This window comes from Aquarana catesbeiana, linkage group LG01 (genome assembly GCF_042186555.1).
Source record: "Aquarana catesbeiana isolate 2022-GZ linkage group LG01, ASM4218655v1, whole genome shotgun sequence".
Classification (NCBI taxonomy): Eukaryota; Metazoa; Chordata; class Amphibia; order Anura; family Ranidae; genus Aquarana; species Aquarana catesbeiana.
Genome location: NC_133324.1, coordinates 410928823 through 410943859, shown reverse-complemented (window position 1 = coordinate 410943859; position 15037 = coordinate 410928823). Strand labels below are relative to the sequence as shown.

At 42.0% G+C, this 15037-nt stretch overlaps 1 protein-coding gene across 35 annotated transcripts in view; it reads left to right on the top strand.

Annotated features, from left to right (window-relative positions):
• PTPRD (protein tyrosine phosphatase receptor type D) overlaps positions 1–15037 on the top strand; it is a 2697868-nt gene that overhangs the window by 2496214 nt on the left and 186617 nt on the right. For all 35 annotated transcript variants that reach the window (XM_073635233.1, XM_073635225.1, XM_073635219.1 and 32 more), the window contains one exon: positions 4377–4467. In XM_073635233.1, coding sequence (XP_073491334.1) covers positions 4377–4467 — 91 coding nt within the window. The remainder of the gene's footprint in view (positions 1–4376; positions 4468–15037) is intronic.

The following is a 15037-nucleotide window of genomic DNA, read 5'->3' as shown; positions in this document are numbered from 1 at the left end:
CTCAGTTTTGGCCGATACGTATTCTTCTACATATTTTTGGTAAAAAAAATCGCAATAAGCGTATATTGATTGGTTTGCGCAAAAGTTATAGCGTCTACAAAATACGGGATAGATTTATGACATTTTTTTAAAAAAAATATTTTTTTATTTTTTTAGCGGCGATCGTGATTTTTTTTGGTGACTGCGACATTATGGCGGACACATCGGACACTTTTGACACATTTTTGGGACCAATCACATTTATACAGTGATTAATGCTATAAAATTGCATTGATCACTGTGTAAATGTGACAAGCAGTGAAGGGGTTAACCACTAGGGGGCGGGGAGGGGTTAAGTATGTTTCCTAGGGAATTATTCTAACTGAAGGGGGAGGGGACGCACTAGGGGAGGAGACCGATCAGTGTTCCTCCGTTCTGGGAACACAGATCGCTCTCCTCAGAGCTGACAGGCTGTGGATCTGTGTGTTTACACACACAGATCCACATGCCGGCCTGGTTAACGGGCAATCGCGGGTGCCCGGCGGACATCGCGGCCACCGGGCACATGCACCGGGTCCCGAGGAACGCGGCGGAAGCGCGCGCGCCGCCGGGAGCCCCCTAGACGGCCGGGAATCCCAGGACATCATATGACGTCCACCCAGGATGGGAGATCCCATCTGTGGACGTCATATGACTATACGCGGGTATTGAAGTGGTTAATCACTGCTGTTTTTTTTTTTTTTTTTCACTAAAAAATAATATGCCGCACTTATGGGCACTGATAGGTGGCACTGATGAGCACTGATAGGCGGCACTAATGGGCAATGTTAGGTGGCACTGATGGGCACTAATAGGCAGCACTGGTGGGCACTGATAGGCAGCACTGGTGGGCACTGATAGGCGGTACTGATGGGCACAGATGGGCATTGATGGGTGGCACTGATGGGTGACACTGATGGGCATTGATAGACAGCAGTGATGGGCATTGATGGGCAGCACTGATAGTTGGCACTGATAGCCAGCACTGACTGGCATCGCTAATGGGCACTGATTGGTGGCACTTGTGGGCAGTGGTGGGCACTGCTTGCTGGCACTGGTGGGCACTGATTACTGGCACTGGTGGGCAATAGTGGGCACTGATTGGTGACACTGTTGGCGCTATATTGTAATCAGTGTACTGATGATCAGTACCCAGATTACATGCCTAGAAGTCCCCCTGCATGAAGATGCCGCTGATCGGCTCTCCTCACCACATACTCTGTCAGTGTAAGGCGGCACTGATGAAGCAGCACTTATGGGCACTGATTACGTGGCACTGATGAGGAGGCACTAATATGCCGCACTTATGGCCACTGATAGGTGGCACTGATATTATGAGCACTGATAGGCGGCACTGATGGGCACTGTTAGGTGGCACTGATAGGCACTAATAGGCAGCACTGGTGGGCACTGATAGGCGCCACTGGTGGGCACTGATAGGCGGCACAGATAGGCGGTACTGATGGGCACAGATGGGCATTGATGAGTGGCACTGATGGGTGACACTGATGGGCATTGATGGACAGCAGTGATGGGCATTGATGGGCAGCACTGATAGTTGGCACTGATAGCCAGCACTGACTGGCATCGCTAACGGGCACTGATTGGTGGCACTTGTGGGCAGTGGTGGGCACTGCTTGCTGGCACTGGTGGGCACTGATTACTGGCACTGGTGGGCAATAGTGGGCACTGATTGGTGACACTGTTGGCGCTATATTGTAATCAGTGTACTGATGATCATTGCCCAGATTACATACCTAGAAGTCCCCCGCTGATCGGCTCTCCTCACCACATACTCTGTCAGTGTAAGGCAAGGAGCACCGATTACCGGCATCTCCGTGTTTACACGTGACCGGCTTTGATTGGACACAGCCGATCACAATGTTTAAAGAGATCGGGGTCGCGCCTTGTCCTAGTAATGGGGCGCGGCTGCGATCGACGCGCTGCGCACCCCTGCGGGCACGCGAGAGCGGCCGTTCTGGGACGCCGTCATATGACCTCATGCCAGAACGAGAGCCGCACTGCCAGCCGCAGTCACATGTAAATGTAAATACTGCAAGTGCAGTTGGTTGTTGTTTGCATTAGTTGCCTGTGGTGCATTGTAAAAAATGATTCCTTATTCATAAGTTTGCTTTTAAAGGTGTGCTGTAGCGGAAGAACTGCTAAGTCTATAATTAATTCAAAGAATTAATTTATGGTAATATAGAGCAAAATGTAAATTGTTCATGTGCCACTCAAATAATGAAACAACAACAGACATTTGAAGTTGATTAAAGGAATGTTGACATTTAGTTTATTTAAATTAAGTTTTTTGTTATTATTATTATTAATATTTTTATTTTTTTCATCATCTTTCTGGTGGGTGAAAAATGTATTGAAATGTTAGGCATATTTTGGTAAAAGCAGCATGTACTAAATCACCATGAAGCAGAACTTCACTCTCTCAATCAGCATTGACTATTTTTTAATCCTTATGCTGCTAACTTTAGTAAATAGATAGGAAAGTATATCATATTTACCAGTACTTGTTTTAAACTTTTTTTTTTACATTTCTTCAGTTGCTTCCTGGTTTGCATGCCTAGGCAAATAATGTCATACATCCTAGGAATCTTCAGGAGGGAAGGAGCGTTTTTTCTTACCTAAGCACAGCGGCTTGCCTGCATGCTTGAGCTAAGGGCAGATGTATTCCAGGAAGTAAATGGTACATGAATCATCTGCCTCCATTTAAGATGGCCACGGGCAGAAATGCTAGGGGGTCTTTTTCTAAGTGATTTCTCAGCAAAATAAAGCATTGAATCATGGCTAGATCAGTGAGTTTGCTTTGAATATTAACCCGCTTGCTGACCGGCTCACACCGTTATACGTCGACAGAAGGGCACGTACAGGCAGATTAACGTACCTGTACATTGCCCTTTAAGAAGCGGTTTGCAGGCGTGCGCGTGCTGCGACCTCAGTGAGTGTGATCGCGGGCCTTGCGGACTCGATGTCTGCGGGGATACCCCCGATCGTCTCACGGAGAGTGGATGTAAACAAGCATTTCACCGTTCTGCCTAGTGACAGGACACTGATCACAGCTCCCTGTAATCAGGAGCGGTGATCAGTGTCGTGTCACACATAGCCCCTCCCCCCTACACTTAGAATCACTCCCTAGGACTCACTTACAGCACCACCTAGTGGTTAACCCCTTCACTGCCAGTCACATTTACACAGTAATCAATGCATTTTTAATTGCACTGATCGCTGTATAAATGTGAATGGTCCCAAAATCACACCAAAAGTGTCCAATCTGTCTGCCATAATGTCGCAGTCATGATAAAAATCACTGATCGCCGCCATTACTAGTAAAAAAAAAAATTATTAATAAAAATGCCATAAAACTATCCCCTATTTTTTTACCAAAAATACGTAGAAGAATAGGTATTGGCCTAAACTGAGGAAAAAAAAAAATTTTATATATTTTTTGGGGATATTTATTATAGCAAAAAGTAAAAAATAATGCGTTTTTTTCACTATTTTTTTGTTTATAGCGCAAAAAATAAAAAAACACAGAGGTGATCAAATACCACCAAAAGAAAGCTTTATTTGTGGGGAAAAAAGGACGTCAATTTATTTGTGGGGAAAAAAGGACGTCAATTTTGGGAGCCACGACCGCACAATTGTCAGTTAAAACGACGCAGTGATGAATCGCAAAAAGTGCTCTGGTCTTTGGGCAGCCAAATGGTTTGGGGCTTAAGTGGTTAAAAATGAATTAAATAGCGTTTTTGGTTTGTGGTAATCAGATACAGTGAAGTTCTGCTTTAAATGTGACCCCCCCCCCCCCCCCCAGTGATAGGGGCAGTTGTTGAGTTTATAGAAATGTGCATGGGTCATGTGGCCTGGCCCAAGCTGTGCCTCAAAATGAGTCCTATGACTAATTTTTCAGGGCTCTTAGCCTTGAGCAGGTTACTCTCTCTAACATACTAACATGGTATAAATATAACCTAAAAATATAAAACTTGTCACTGAATGTCTGATTAATTAAGTATGACTTTCACAATGGGAATATTGTTTTAAAATTTTCATTGAAATACCAGTGGATGGATTGAGCTAGGTCTGAGCTCTTTCCTGCATTTCCAACATTTGGTAATCTCCGTACATGACTAGTGCTGTATATCAAGCCTCCACACTTACATGACAAGTTTGGAAGCATCTCTTGTCATTTGCAATGGCAGCTATGTATTGCATGCAATAGACCTGCCCTTTGAGCAAGGAGAACCCGAAAACATTGGTATCTGTAAAAGTTATATAAATGTGATTTATTTGTTACTCTTTTTCATTGGTTCATCATAATTATTGCAATAATTATTATTTTCTTCCAGAGGCTATTACATTGTTATTGTACCTTTGAAGAAATCCCGTGGAAAGTTTACTAAGCCATGGGAGAGTCCAGACGAAATGGAACTAGATGAGGTAATGTTGAATAATATGCATTTTTTATTTCATTGTTTTGCAAAATCCATTGTTTCATTGAAGATTTTTAAGCAGTTTATTTACAGTCTTTTTGGCTAAAATAAAAAGAAGATTCTTGGCACTGTCCATATGCCATTTCTACATAACATCAGCATGAATTGCAGCCTGGACTTATAATTTGTATTGTAAGCCTGCGGGGACAGAATGTTTAATTACTTAAATTAAAGCACAAAAATGTCCTGATCTTCTCTCTTTGTAATAAATATTTTATTCTTTGCTCAATGCAAAGAAAGATGTTAAAGTTCAAAGAGGTGAAATGATTATACAGCAATGGCTTAATCTCTATGGATATGAACTCCATTAAAGGTCGGGTTCATTAGTAGAATCGGCTAAATCTGAAACAAATGCTAAATTGCAATTTGCAATGCAGTTTAACTTTTGACCTGTACTTTGTGGTTCTTTTCATACCAACTAATGTTCCTAGTATGGCTGCGCCATGGTTAAAAAGTTCTTTAAGGAAACAAATGTGACTTTGTGGTTTGGATGGTAGAAGCCATCATCTTATTAACCACATGGATTAAGCTTATGAAATCTTTTCGCAGGGTAAATTTAGAAAAATGTACTAAATTGTGTTTGCATAGTGATTGCACTATGCAAAGTATAGCATTTGCAGGCCTATATTACTGTCCTAGGCAGAAACAAATGATGACAACCTCTCTTTCTGGCTCCATCGCTTTTGCCAACCATTCAGTGGGATTATTTACCACTTCAGTATCGGCATGTTTCACCCCCTTCATTACTAGGTCATTTTTCAGTTTCAGTGCTGTGTACATATTGGGGACCAGTGACACGAATACAGTGATCAGTGCTAAAAATATGCACTGTCACTGTACTAATGACACTGGCTGGGAAGGGGTTAAACGTCAGGGGCGATCAAAAGGTTAATTGTATGCCTAACCAGTGTTTTCTCACTGTGTGATAGGCACTTTTACTAGGGGAAGGCTTAGCAAGAACACAGAATCAATGCCATCCCTACTGACAAAATGGTGATCTGCCTTGTTACATAGGCAGACTGTCGTTCGGCACTCTGCCCTAATGATCGGTGGGTGCCGGCCTACATTGAGTCCATGGTACCTGCAGATCAGTTCCCGCTGTGTCTAATCACTGCAGGAGCGGGTCGCCGGTGGCGTGCATGCGCGCACCAGATCTAGAAGTGTCAGATCACATACTAGGTAAGTGATCTGGTGCAGATCAGCTGCCACGGTATATCTATGGTGGGGAACTGGTTAATAGCAAACAAAAATGCCAGGTCAATACGAAAAACTCCAAAAATGACCCCTTTTTGGAAAGTAGTCACCCCAAGGTGACATAATATTTTGCAAATGAAAAAACATGACAGAATTGGTAGGGTTAAAATATGACACTTGGTAAGGGTGCATTAAATGCACAGGTTTTTTACAGAGGGATCAGGAATTGAAATGGTTAATGTGCAGGTCACATACAATAGAAGGCTGATGATGAAGGGTTCAATGTACAGATGTGTAGGATAAAGGGGTCCTGTCAGGTTAGGGACAGGATAGTGATGACATATGCTGTGGAGGGGCTAATTACATTGGGGTAGATTTTTTTATTGTTGGCACTGTACCACACTGATGCTGGCTGGTGTTTGGAAGAGAGTAAACTGTGCTTCCTGATTCCCAGCCAGTAAGTAACACACAGATGCTAGCTGCAACCTGTGTATACATTCTGTGATGTTGTGATTGGTCACAGCGATCACATGGTACAGAAAAACTGTATAGCTCCATTGCCTCGGTATGTTTTGCCTGCAATCCACTGTGCCAATTCACAGTGCGATCACAGGATTGTGCAATCACAGCCATGCACAGGGTCTCAGTTCGCACTAGCATACTAGCATGCTCTGCCTGAACATAAGGGGAGCGGACCAACATATTGTTTTTTATTATACACAGGGAAAAGCTACTACAACATAGAATAGTTTAACCTACTACTACAAGGACTGTTGAAAAAACTCTCTTGAAGATTTTAGGCCCGGTTTACACTTGTACGATGCCAGACATCAAATGTAATTTGCAGCGCACTGCTGTTCACATTACATGCGATGTCTGTGTGGTGCGATTTCAGCCATACAGATAGTATGGCTGATATTGCACCGCATTCGGTCCAAACACGCACAGGACCCTTTTTTTTTTGTTCGGACCAGAATCGGATCGCATGTGTGCTCACACATGTGCGATCAGATTCATGTCCGAACTGTCAGTTCGCAGTGCGATACGCGAGCTGAACTGGGGGTGTCGTTAACAATGTATTGACACTCCCCAGCAGTTCGCATATGGCAGTGTGAACTGCCAAGCGAGTCGGTACGATGCGGGAACCCGCAGTGGATTCGCAGGGTTCTCGCATCGCACCAGTGTGAACCAGGCCTTACTCACATATTTCTACAGACTGCTTGAGTAAAAAAAGTAACATGTGTTAAATATTGTGTTTTGGAGGTGCCCCCTTGTACCATGCTACCCAAGGCAAAGACTAACAAGTACCTTAAGGTAAATTGCAGCCCCAAGTATCAGCAAATTTGCATTGATATTTCCTCGCTGGCGGCATCACTGGATGTGATGTGTGGGAGGGCATCAGATTACTGGCCATTGGTCCTGTACTAAAGACATCCCAGTACACCACAGGGAGCTCCCTGTATAGAGGATTCCTCTTGAGTTCCACGTTTCAAATGGAGATTTACATGAATCTGTTGGATATATAGCTTGTAACTGGGTGAAAAAACACTATCATCCAACTGGGTGCAAAAATAACAACATCCATTATATTATCCAAGGAATACTCTGGGAACCAAATACAAGTAATTTTCAAATGACGTAAAGTAGGGATGCTCTGGCTTATATTGATCTATATGGCCTAGCTTGCATGGAAGGAGCTACAGTCCGTGTCCACCCCACAGACGATTTGTGATGCCTCCAATGTCTTGCTATGTGCCGTTAATATGACCTTCAACCTATGGGTCTTGAAAAAGCTATGCAATCCAGCAAAATGCATAGACCCTTAAAGGATTTAGCTACCTGTACACCTCAAGCTAATTAATATAAGTATGTTAGCAGGTGTTAGAAGGTTATTGTGTCATATCGCAGCACAATCTCTTTTTTGATAGTATTTTGCTATATATATTTTACAACATTCTGGACATTTTTTAAACTGTTCATAATAAAATTATATATTTTATAACATTATGGTTTCTGTCTCATGTCATGACATTAAAGTCCAGCATTAGCAGGATATTTTCCTGCAACCCCTTTTTCTCTGCTTTATTTCCTATTCATAATTATCTCTCCTAGCTGTCCTAAAAATAATAATACAAATAATAATACCCTTTAAAAAGAGAATGCAATGTATAACATGTATAAGGCCTGTAAAAATAATACCCCACCCACAAGAGAAAAGATTCCCTAAATAAAAGATGTAGAGATTGTTTACTATTTACAGAAACTAAAATGTACAATTCCCAGAGTTTTCATTTTGGAGAAATCTCTAATTTACATTGTATTAACATTTAGGGTAGTTTAATTCTTCTCCAAATAAATTAATAAGATCATGATCACTTACGTACTGTTATCTTAGACTACACAGATATCAGACATTACAGGGAAAACAAGTAAAAAAAATGAAAGTCAATATAAAACAAACCTGAAAACTGTGTAACAGTCATAACAAAGCCCTCTGTATCCTGCAATCAATTGCTATCACAAGCCATTGATGTGATACTTCTGTGGTAACATTATAGTGGGGAAACTCTTCTGTGTTTCATTTCAAACTCAGTAGTTGCAATTTTCATAGGTCCTTCCCTTATGTCCCTCTGTATAGTCTTTTGCAACATGGCACAGTGTATTTGTGTTGTCACAGCTTGGAGCTGAAGAACTGCCTAGCGTGCCTCTCCAGTGAGGGTTACATGCAGCAAATGAATGGGATGTGTATATTTTGTGGTTGCCTATAAGTTATACCCTCCTACAAAACCTGCCATTTGTAAATGTTATTTCTTTCTCATCCATTGAGGAAAATAGGAAGTCATAAGTCATAATTGTCGGGTTATACTGCTGCCTTTAGCAAAAAAAGATTATGCAGGCCAGATCTTCGCCGGCTACCAGAGGCCTTAGGCCTTGTCTCGTACCCTGAGGTTAGTTGCATCACCTTCATATGGTCACAACAAAACGTCCACGCTACTCACAGATGAGCCAGCTCCAACAGCATGATCTCTTCACTGCAGGGTGATCATGCTCCCTGATCATGCTCCCTTCTTTGCTTGTACATGTAGTGCTCTTCATTTTCTTCATGGTTTTATGTGAATAAAGGCATTTGGATATCAGTTTGGTGTGCAGCCATCTGGATTTTCCTTTCATTCATATGGTCCCAACACGTATCTAAAGACAGAAGGGTCAATCCCGCTGCATTGGGTGACCCCAGCTTTTACTCTCCTGACAATTCCAGGGACGTTTACCCTGTGCATCTGAAAGCACTGGTGTCTTTAATCTGAAATCTAGTTGCTCTGTGATTATAGGGTCTACTTAATCGGAGTCTTCCCTAGCAAGAGTATGTACTATTCTGTATCTGGAGGGACAACCATGTCCACTCAGTGTCTTCAGAGCAAACACAGGCAGAACCTGCTCTGCTCTATGGTTGGTCAGGAGTAAACGGACTCCACTTTATGTTTACACCTGGCTACCTCCAATCTGCTCAGCCTAAACGGAAGAGGATGAGGTCCTCATCCATTTTTTTTTTTAGCGTGCCTGATTGGACACGGAAGTAGGCAGGTGTAATTGGACACAAGTCTGTTTACACCCGCATATCTATAAGGATGAATCGACCTTCCTATCAGGTTCACCTGAAAAACTGACAAGCAGACCTGATCGAAATGCCAGTCTAAAAAAGGCCTTATTTTTAAGGATTCTACTGACCAGCAGCTAGAAGCCTCTTTAAAGCAGGGTGTAAGAAGAAAATATCTGCAGCTGTATGTTTCAGCTGTGATAACCTGCTGGAAGCATGTCGATTTGAGTCCTATATTGGTCTGTTGTCTATACAAATGCAGAGATCACTCTGGTTAAGGTGCTGGGAGGCAGATTCTGTATCCAAGGAGTGCCTTTGAGAATGAGGTAGTCCCTGGGCTAATGGACCAGTCCCCAGTTCTAGGGCTGGTGAGAACTCCTCTTCCCACTTTTGGTAAGCTCCTGACATTTGAGAATGCCCATCTCCTGGACAATACTTTGAATTCCCAGAACAGGTAGTTCCTTTTACATGGTGGAATAATTACCTTAGCAGGTCTCCTGACCTTATATACCCTTACCATCTAGGAGGAACAGGAGCTCTTGTTGTAATCAGGCAGTTGTTTTGGTTCCTGACTTGATTAAAATCCTGTTCTACTCAGTTCAGTCTTCAGAGGGCAAGCTCCTTACAACTTTTGTACATGGGAAAATGGTGCACACACTGTAGTGTGCTGTAGGTGGATGATGTCACAAGTGAACCCCATAATACCCTGGGTGATCTGCATTTTGAAAAAGCTAGTTTTCTTAAGGCAGGTATCCTCTGACTGTTACAGGGAGTGCCCTAAAGACTAAATAGGATCAATTCACTAGGGTTTAGGCCTTGCTTCCTTGGCTTAGGTTTAATCAGGTGAATGTTCTTTACCATCATGATAAGACTCCTAACTGTTGCTCCACTGATTATGATGCTTTATTAGATCTGTGTAGGCACTTCCACTGCTGTGACAGTGTGAGGGTTCAGGCAGATTTTCCCTTATGGCTGTCCCAGGGATCCCCCCCTTCTTCTTCTCGGACCTTGGGTTCAGTTAAGGCGTAGATCCTTCTCTAGCCTTTCTCTATTGGACAGTCATTTCTGTACCCAATCTCAGTCCTCGGAGAGGTGTTCCCTCCTCACGTCTCTCATGCTTAGTGAGTTCTTCCCTGTTGGAAAATGTATTATTGTTGTCCCATATCCTCCTGCTTTGATAAGATTGGCCAGTTCCTCATTATGGTCTGTGTCTAGGGGTTCCTCTCATACTGTGGGGTTGATTTATTAAAACTGGAAAGTGCAAAATCTGATGCAGCTCTGCATAGAAACCAATACGCTTTAAGGTTTTTTTTTGGTTAAAGCTTAATTGAACAAGCTGAAGTTAGAAGCTGATTGGTGTGAATTTTCTTGTCTCTGACATGAAGTTTAGTTCAAAAGATTTTATCACCAACTCTTGACATCCTCCTACTAAGTTTGGTCTCATGCAGTGCCAGCTTTGGGCATTAAGCTTCACACAATCTATGTTTAGCCTGTTCGCAATTATTGTTTTCCATCTCTGAGTTTGACTGCTTTTGGATGTCCGGACATATGATTTCCTGTGACCCTCAATGTACAATAAAGAACTAAATATTTTTGTATTTTGCGTAAAATCCTTTTCTTGGAGTCCAGTAAGGGACACAGGTCTTACCCCTTTGTCTTTATGATCGTGCTCCGTCTGGTACTGTTGCAAAACGGAGGCTTACTGGCAAAAGGAGGGGGTTATCCTGAGCTGGGACACAATGGTTTGCCTGTGTCCAATGTGCCTGTAGACAGCAGTGTAATCAAACAGTATATGACTTCCTGTATCCCTCAATAAACTCCAAGGAAAGGATTTTATGCTAAGTACAGAAATTGTAATACCTAGAGTTATATCATGCATTCCAAACCTTATTGTTGCTCTTCTTAATGCCTTGTACAAGTTAAAAGAACAACTGGCTCAAATGTCAGTTGTGTATGCACATATATTTTTTACATTTTTAGCAAAATACCCCCAATAGGCGCAAAATGAAATGCAGAACTAAGGCCTAAAACAGGCAAACAGTCAGAAAGCTTACAAGTACTGCCTCTGTAACCAATCAGCTTCTAGCTCCCATTTCTAAAGTTTAACTAAACGAGCTTGATAGCAGCTGATTGGTTACTATGCACAGCTGCTCCAGATTCTGGCTGCTCTGGTCTTAGTAAATTTCCCTCATTGCACAGTACATCGGAACTGCATACTCCAGGCTGAGAGATAATTCTTGCAATATCAAACGTGGTTAGAATTCTATAGATCTCTTTCATTTGATGCTGGAGCAGAGCTGTAATACCTCATTTTACTCTGCATACTGGATATTTATTGAATTTCAGACTATGATGACCACATCCATAAAGTGCTGACCAGATGCCTTTTTCTGGTGCAAAAATTAATAATAAAGAAATAAGTGCCATTTCATCCAACTCTGAAACATTGGGTATCCTATGTTAACCTGATATTAAAGTTTAAAGAGTTGATGTGTCAGCATAGAGTTATCAATCATGATTTCCAGAACATCTGGTCTAAATGGCTGCTAACACCTGGCTTGGTTTCCTTCGACCTGCTTCAGAAAACATGATTATGCAGGAACTGCCTGTACAGTTTTATGCAGGAATACTTGAACTATATGTATATATTGTGACTTAACAATTATTCAGTGCACACGGACATTATTTGTATGCTGGCATAACTGTGCTTACTGGCATAGATGCTTTTCAAATAATGTTTTGTAAAGCATAAATCAGCTCGATCGTCATCAGAGTAAGATACGGTTGTAATGCAGGAGTAGTCATTTCTCTTATATTATGAACAGTAACAGTTATGCTATCTTTTTTAAGCAATGCAATTTAAAGAAAAACTTGAGGTTCTTTTAAAAAATCTAAGTAATAAGTAAAATAAAAAAGTTTATAAATACTTTAAAATGCAGTTTAGTGGTTAAATTACTGTAATACTTCAAAGTTTGGGTTACACAATGTAGGTGTAGGGTATCAAATAGTTCCTACTTGTGATGTCCAAATTTTTCATCATTATTTGGAACTTGTAATTTTGATTAGTAGGTTTTAGTTTTTGCCTGGGCTTAACAGTATTGGCTGCTGCTGTGTCAGATGATAAAGCTGTGGGTGTAATAAATTGGGGTTATGTGAGAAGATTGGGGTAAAACACTGTATAGTAATACAAAGTTCTAGTAAGAATCCTTCCTTATGTGTCTTTTGCCATCTGACAATAAGAGGCAATGTACAGTTCCTTGAAAAAGTATTTACACCCCTTGAAATTTTCCACATTTTTACAACACCATTCTAGAAAAATGTGGAAAATTTCAAGAGGTGTAAATATCATTGGAAATCACCATCGATACCTCTAACACATTTGAAAACTAGAATTAATAATATAAATTTTATGGAAAAAATATTTCACACAGTACACAATACGTATCATTTATGTGATAAAAAAATGGAACCCATGGTTTAATCACTCCAATCACTTCTTCAATTCAGAATAGTGATACCTTTCAGAAAAAGACAATAAAGATGATATTTTACGATACTACAGCTATAATACTAATTAACATTTACTAAAAATTTCTCTCAAGTATTGAATACACCATGGCATATGTAAACAACTTTTTTGTACCAATGTTTTTTACACTTAATAAAAGTTTGTAAACAAAAAAAAAAAAAAAAAAGAAATTTTCCACATTTTATCACGTTACAACCAAAAACCTAAATTTATTTTTTGGGGGATTTTATGTGATAGACCAACACAAAGTGGCACATAATTGTGAAGTGAATGTAAAATGATAAATGGTTTTCAAACTGTTTTACAAATAAATATGTGAAAAGTGTGGCATGCATTTGTATTCAGCCACCCTGTGTCAATACTTTGTAGAACCACCTTTCGCTGCAATTACAGCTGTAAATCTTTTTGGGGTTGTCTCTACCAGCTATGTGCATCTATAGAGTGACATTTTTGCCATTCTTCTTCGCAAAATAGCTCAAGTTCTTTCAGATTAGATGGAGAGTGTCTGTGAACAGCAATTTTCAAGTCTTGCCACAGATTCTCAATTGGATTTAGGCCTGGACTTTGACTGGGCCATTCTAACACATGAGTATGCTTTGATCTAAACCATTGTAGCTCTGGATGTATGATTAGGGTTGTTGTCCTGCTGGAAGGTGAACCTCCGCCCCAGTTTCAAGTCTTTTGCAGACTCTTAACAGGTTTTCCTCTAAGATTGCCCTGTACTTGGCTCCATCCATCTTCCCATCTACTCTGACCAGCTTCCCTGTCCCTGCTGAAGAAAAGTGGCCCCACAGCATGATGCTGCCACCACCATGTTTTACAATGGGGATAGTGTGTTCAGGGTGATGCACAGTGTTAGTTTTCTGTCACACATAGTGTTTCGCTTTCAGGCCAAAAAGATCAATTTTGGTCTCATCTGACCAGAGGACCTTCTTCCGCATGCTTGCTGTGTCCCCCACATGGCTTCTCGCAAACTGCAAACTGCACTTTTTATGGCTGTCTTTCAACAATGATCAACATTTTCTTGCCACTCTTCCATAAAGGCCAGATTTGTGGAGTGCACAACTAATAGTTGTCCTGTGGACAGATTCTCCCACCTGAGCTGTGGATCTCTGCAGCTCCTCCCAAGTTACCATGGGCCTCTTGGCTGCGTCTTTGAATAATGCTCTCCTTGCCCGGCCTGTCAGTTTAGGTGGACGCCCATGTCTTGCTAGGTTTGCAATTGTGCCATATTCTTTCCATTTTTGGATGATGGATTGAACAGTGCTCCGTGAGATGTTCAAAGCTTGGGATTTTTTTATAACCTAACCCTTCTTTAAACTTCTCCACAACTTTATCCCTGACCTGGCTGGTGTGTTCCTTGGCATTCATGATACTGATTGTTCACTAAGGTTATCTAACAAACTTTTGAGGGCTTCACAGAACAGCTGTATTTATACTGAGCTTAAATTACACACAGGTGGATCGTTTTTACTAATTAGGTGACTTCTGAAGGCAATTAGTTCCACTAGATTTTAGTTAGGGGCAGGGGCGTTGCTAGGTGGGAAAAAGACCAGGGGCTCAAGCCCGAAGTCCAAGCATGGCACCGGCGGGGGGGGGGGTTGAGCGCTCAGCAGGGGAGGTGGGTAGGCTCAATTGCTGGTTGCTGCCTGGCTTACCAGTGCCCATCAATGCTGACCACTAAACTGACCTACCGGACATGTGCACTGATCTACCTGATACCTGCACTGACCTACCTGACAAATGCACTGACCTACCATACACCTGCACTGATCTAACTGACACCTGAACTGACCTACCTGACACATGCACTGACCTACCTGATACATGCACAGACCTAACTGACACATGCACTGACCTACTTGACACATGCACTGACCTAACTGACACATGCACTGACCTACCTGACACATGCACTGACCTACCTGACACCTGCACTGACCTAACTGACACATGCACTGACCTACCTAACTTTTCCCCGTCAGACTTCAGATGACCTCTTGACCCTCTGCAGCTCAGCCTTACCTGTAGTGTTCCCATCCCATTCATGACCAGTCAGACAGCAGGCTGCACGCTCCATGCTCCAGGCAGCCAGAGCCAGGTTAGGTTAGGAGAGCTGCCCGTGGCCCACCCATTTATACAGAGCATGCGCCGGATTTCATAGTGCTCGGTAGCAGCCGCAGCATAGTTCCCGCCTCT